At 40.7% G+C, this 5,730-nt stretch overlaps 1 protein-coding gene across 1 annotated transcript in view; it reads left to right on the top strand.

Annotated features, from left to right (window-relative positions):
- The first annotated feature begins 1,038 nt into the window (after positions 1 to 1,038).
- gnas (GNAS complex locus) overlaps positions 1,039 to 5,730 on the top strand; it is a 30,973-nt gene continuing 26,281 nt past the window's right edge. The window contains exon 1 of the mRNA XM_024292396.2: positions 1,039 to 2,756. Within this exon, the coding sequence (XP_024148164.1) occupies positions 2,618 to 2,756 (139 nt within the window). The 5' untranslated portion in view covers positions 1,039 to 2,617. The remainder of the gene's footprint in view (positions 2,757 to 5,730) is intronic.

Genomic DNA, 5,730 nt, shown 5'->3' with positions numbered 1-5,730 from the left:
TAGCAAATATGATGTAATTTATGTGTGAAGGGGAAACCTAATCAATACAAACATTTTACAACAACTAATTATGAATCCACTATATTTTGTTAAAGAAAATGTTGATGTTTTATCAAAAAAAATACATTTTTCACTACTTTCACTTTTTTTCTAAAAGTCATATATGACAGCACCGATTCACAAAGTAAAAATGTAATCAACTCGAACATTTTACAACATCTATTTGTGTGTTCTGAATCTGAAAATGCAGATAGTTTGTTTGAAAAAATTACATTTAAACACATTTTTCCGCAAAAAAATGTTCAAATGCAGTGTGGTCCATATTCGCTAATGTACTATCGATATGTTTTTTTGCAAAGACTTCTGGGAAATGTATAGGGCACTCGATTTTGGAATTGTGCATTTGGACAGCACTACAAAATTGAGAACACACTATAGTGAGTAGGGAAGGAATTCAAACATGTCCTTGGACATAGCCAGAGTTGATGGGAAATTAGTAGAGGCTAACTTCCACACAAAGTCCCGCCCAAAGCTCAGAGGCAACTTTTATGAGCTCCTGCTGCTCTTCAGCAAATGTCTTAAAAAAGTGACACAGGCTTTTTTATTTTGGCTAAAAACTATATTTCGTAATTAAAGGCCACTGTGAACGATTTTGCAATAGAAAAAATATATTTGTAGTGGGACTTACAAAAAAAAAAAAAAAAAATCAGTGACTTTTTTAGCAGTGGGGTTTATAGGGTTAAAGGCTTTAAGAATACACTTGTTTGCAGTTTTCACAAACAAAGATCTGCAAACATATCAGCAGCTTTCCATATTACCAACAGGTGATATTGAAATATCACCTATCCATTGAGATAAAGGGAAAGTGGACCCCTACCTTTTAGACTTTGGGGACCTTTGTTAGTGGGGTCCCCTTTAGCGACCGTTCACATACAGATCTGCTGGGGTCCCCGGCCCGTGTCCCCCATGACTCCCACCCTCCTGCGGTCCGTTTCTTCGAACAGGGCGCCGTTTTCTGCGCACTGCCGCGCGGCTGACGCAGACCACGTGACGAAGCGCAGCGGCCTCCCAAGGTTCAATGAGCTCTGTGTGGCCCCACCCCGTGCCTCTTCTGTCTTCTCAGTGTAGGCTACTATTCTCGGAGGGAGATAAAGCTAGGGAGAACGGGAGAAAATAATACCCTCCAAGAATTGAGTTTAGTTTTTCTTTTTTTCTTTTTTGTTTGTTTGTTTTTGTTTTAGCTTTTTGAGCCGTGTTTCACCTTCGTCGACCAACGGCCGGGAGAGGAGCGGCCTTCGCGGTGGGAATGTGCTGCTCCAACAAGCCCGCGTCCTCCTTCTGTGAATGTTAATTGACATGTTCTGGGAGGACTGTAACCTGTTTACCCACCTCGGAATCAAGGGGGATCCATGTAAATGTGCGTTTCTATGACAGTGCGGCGACGGACGAACACGTTTAGGCCTGAGAGCAGCCTGACAGCGGCGGTTGATCTCCCATCTGCAAGAAGAAGAAGCAGCAGCAGCAGCGTGGATACATTTCGAAGGATTCTCATATCTTGGTCACGTTTTTTTCTTGTGTCATTTCCCCCCTTTGATTGATTTTTCTGTCGCCAAGGGGGGTTTATGGAGACGGCATCTGGAATTAAGCGAAAGGAGAGTCTGTCGGTACGCAATTTTTTGGAGGCTTGGTGGTGATGTGAGGGGCTGATAACACATTTCAGCAACAAAAGCGAGGAGGAGGCCTTTTTGGAGGACAACAGCCATCACAAATAAGGAGGACGAATTGGGGGGAACACAGCGCTTTTCTTTCTATCTATTTTCGGATGGTGTTGGGGGATCCGGACGGGAAGGCAGCCGCAGTGAGTCTGGAGCTGTCTCGGCCTGATTTGATGCAGAGCATGAAAATAAGCTAGATGACGACGGAAGCTCAGAGAGTGTCACACATGTAGCTCGCTTTGGGTGCAAATACCCTTCCTGTTGTCCTGCTGCTCTCCCCTCCCGACGAAAATCTCCGTCTGAGCGACAAAAGAAAGCAACAACAAAAAACGTCCACCTATGGAAGTGTTTATTATGAAAGGCGGAGCGGAGGCGAGCCGCGGCACAGCGAGCGCGAGCTTCTCGGACACGCCGAGCTCGGCTTCCAGTCGCGGGCAGCAGTGAGACGCAAGTCCCGGGCTTTTTTCGGAGATGCTAAATAATCTGCGCGTACGGCCTCCGTTTGAGGTGAAAAGCAAAATTTTGGTGTCGTAACGAACACTGTGGAATACAGACGAAGAGAGGCGGCTTTCAGAAGTGAAACACTTCAGTGGAGGGGAAAAAAACAGTGGAGGCTTCAGGAAAGTGAGAAGGCGGCCTCCGCGTCGTTAGCAGCAATATCCTGCCCCCCTTTTCTGACTGCAAACTACGTTTTATGGACACAATTCTACTTTTGCAAAGGAGCAGCGCTATTTAAAGGAAACTAAAGGTTTTGATGTGGGTGACTTTGTTGCCACGGGACAAACGAGAGATCTAGATTAGTTGTTTTCTTCAAACCCCACCACTACTTCTTCTCCTTCCACCTCCTCTTCCTCCTCCCCTGGACCCCCCACCCCCTTTTTTCTTTTTTTCCTTGCGGGAAGATGGGTTGTTTGGGCAACAGTAAGACCGAAGACCAGAGAAATGAGGAGAAGGCACAAAGAGAAGCAAACAAGAAGATAGAGAAGCAGCTCCAAAAAGACAAACAAATATACAGAGCAACACACAGACTACTACTTCTAGGTGAGTATCTGTTTTATTTCCTCTTGCTTTGATTTGTTTATTTTTTAATAATTTGTGGTCCTGAACAGCTCTACAGACAAGACCTCTCTCTCAGTGTCCACAGACTGCTTCCTCCCTGCATAACCTTCTGGGATCTTGTTTTGGGAAACATTGTCAATAGTGTGACGGCCATTGCATAAGTTTTTGAAACTGCAGCTCTGAGCAGTTTTTCTTTTTCTTTTCTTTTTTTTTTTTTTAGCATGGAGCTGTCAAAAGAAAACCCTGCAACTGCCAACACCAAACTCCACTTGAGTCCACATGTGAAAAGAAATCAAACTGTAAACTTTTAGAATTGCAATAAACAAACCCCAGACCTCCGTTTACTTACACGGCTTACTTTATTTCAGTTTTTTGCCTCTTTTATCTTCTAAACAGATCTTTTACTTCAACACAAACGTTTGTTTTAACCTTTATCCCACTTTGGGACACACAAGTTTGCAAAACAAACCATTCTTGTAAATTACCTGCAAAGGGAGTGTACCTTCAACTATATTAAAGATGCAATACAACAACACATTTTGAAACTATTTACTAGAGAAACAGACCTGTGAGAGAGCTGAAGGTGGGAGGAAATTAACATGCTTTTCTCCTTTTCCCCAGGTTTATCACTTGTTTGTGATTGTGGTGTTCTCTGTAAAAATGCTAATATGTGATAAATCTCTTTAAGTGTTCACAGCGACACACGGTTATTTATGTTGGAGGTGAAGTTGTAGTGACTTCAGAAAAGTGAGTGGTCCCACAAGAAAACCAAAACAGACATTTGCTGCAAAGTTGTTGTTTTTTTGTGTGTTTAGCTGAATCTTCTAATTGCTATAAAATGAAGCTTCAAACTCTCACATTTTTAACCCTAGTGCTATCTTGTGGGGTCCAGATGACCCAAGTCTTACATTAAAGTGTTATCCATCCCATGACATATGTCGATGAAGGTGGACATGATTTTATGTCTGCCACAGACACCAGTAAAGATAAAAAAAAAAAAAGTTCAATTCACGGTCTTGTGGGGTCCAGACGGCTTCACTCCCAATGTCAACATACCTAGAATAGCACAAGGGTTACAGACCCACTCCTATCATTTTTTGATCTATTTCAAAAGCGTTTCTAGTGGTCTTTTAATTATGATTATGTAAATTTTAGGCAAGATCCCAAAACTTGTCTTTTTGTAGGACAATTAAAGCCAAAGCTGAATTCTTTCCTTACCCCCACTCGGACGTTACTACCACTCGATGATGTCATCAATGGTCGCCAATCATCTACATTACCACTCGGAAAATATGAAACATCAGTTTTATAACTTCAAAAAGTCATTACGTACATGTAAATGTAAGCTTCTGTTCTTCAGAGCTCACCCTAACGAAGAAACGCATTTCACCTCACGGATTACCCTCACAGCGGAGGGACATGCAGTCAAAAGTCCCTACGGCCTCCCCTTAAAAAACAATTTCAGACAACACTACCCCTCCAAAAGCCCCTACAATTTGAGGTGTAGAGAGAAGCCGTAGGAGAAGGGGAAGAATTTGGATTCAGCCGACGTTTCTGCAAAGTGGCAGTAGATCATTAGAAATTTCCCTCTGACTTGTGTGCGGTACTTTGGCGCAGAGGAACCCCTTCCCATCCTTGTTGCTTAGAGCTTTCCGTTTTATAGCACCTCACACCCCATATCTAACATTACTGGTGCTGCAAAAATGGTGAGCAATACTATTGGAGTTATCCAGAACTAAAAACATACATGGATGAAGACTAACATTTAATGTCGCCTATGTTTATGGTCAAATGGCATCCAGAAATCAAAACATTTATACATCTTTATTGTAATTGATGTTGAAATATTGGTGCAAATCTATGATAGTTGTTTACCTCTAAATACTTGGTTTAACACATTTGTTAGCAGAGAAACAGCTTCATTATTCATGACTTAGCTGGGTTGCTTTCTTTTTTTTTAAGTATCTTCACCAGGTAATATCTCATAACATTTACATTTTTTTTAGAACTAATAAGGCTTATTAACAGCAAAACATGCTCATACTTCTGTTTCAAGTCCTCTTTGGATCTCAAGCTTTAATCGGTTCAATTGTTTTTCACCAATAAAGAGTGAAAAAGTGACCCAACAATAGAAATAAATGTATGAATATTAAAATTAGCTCTAAAAAGGTTATAGTAGTTTTAAAGGTAGTGCCATGCTAGTGTTTTTTTTGTTTTGTTTGTTTTTTAAAGAAGTTCATCTGAAACTTGTTGCAGTGTTACTTACTATGACAATGTGATGTAGGAAAAGACAAGTGAGAAACAAGAGACTTGACACCCTGATGTGAGGGCATCACTCTGATCTGAGAGCACCTTGTTGTTAAGTTGCTTTTAAAAGCACTGAAATAGACACATCCCAGAGTTTTGCTTTATCGACAAATCCAGTTCATGGATCTAAAACATGGGCTATGTTCTCTTAAGACAACTTGCTTCTCCAGATTAGTCCAACCCCCAAACAAGTCTTCAGGTGCTGGCACGGAGTTGGAATATGTTGAAGTACTTCTTGTTTTTCTTGTCGTTTAAGCCTTTGAACTACCTGTTTGGGACAGAGATGCAGCAAATAAAACTGGAACTAACTTAACTCTTCCTGATAGAAATGTGATAGTTTTGGCAACAACAGTGACTTTGATGAGTCTTCTTGCCTTTTTTTGTTTTTGTTTTTATTGGACTTTTTTTTTTTGTTTATCAGAAACAGGCTGGTTGCATCAATGAAGTAATGGGAAATGTATATCATTTAAAGAGGTTGTTTTATTTATTTTTATTTTTTAATACATTTAACTGTTCATGTAGTTGTCCACCATTTTTAGGTTTCTTGGAAAGTGTTTCATTAGTGTAATTCACTTGTGTACAACTAAAATGTGACACTGCTAAAAACTGGGCATAAACCAGCAACCAGAAATTTAAAACCAAAAATCTT

Source organism: Oryzias melastigma, linkage group LG7 (genome assembly GCF_002922805.2).
Source record: "Oryzias melastigma strain HK-1 linkage group LG7, ASM292280v2, whole genome shotgun sequence".
NCBI lineage: Eukaryota > Metazoa > Chordata > Actinopteri > Beloniformes > Adrianichthyidae > Oryzias > Oryzias melastigma.
The sequence above is the reverse complement of the archived record's forward strand: the minus strand, read 5'-3'. Positions and strand labels throughout refer to the sequence as shown.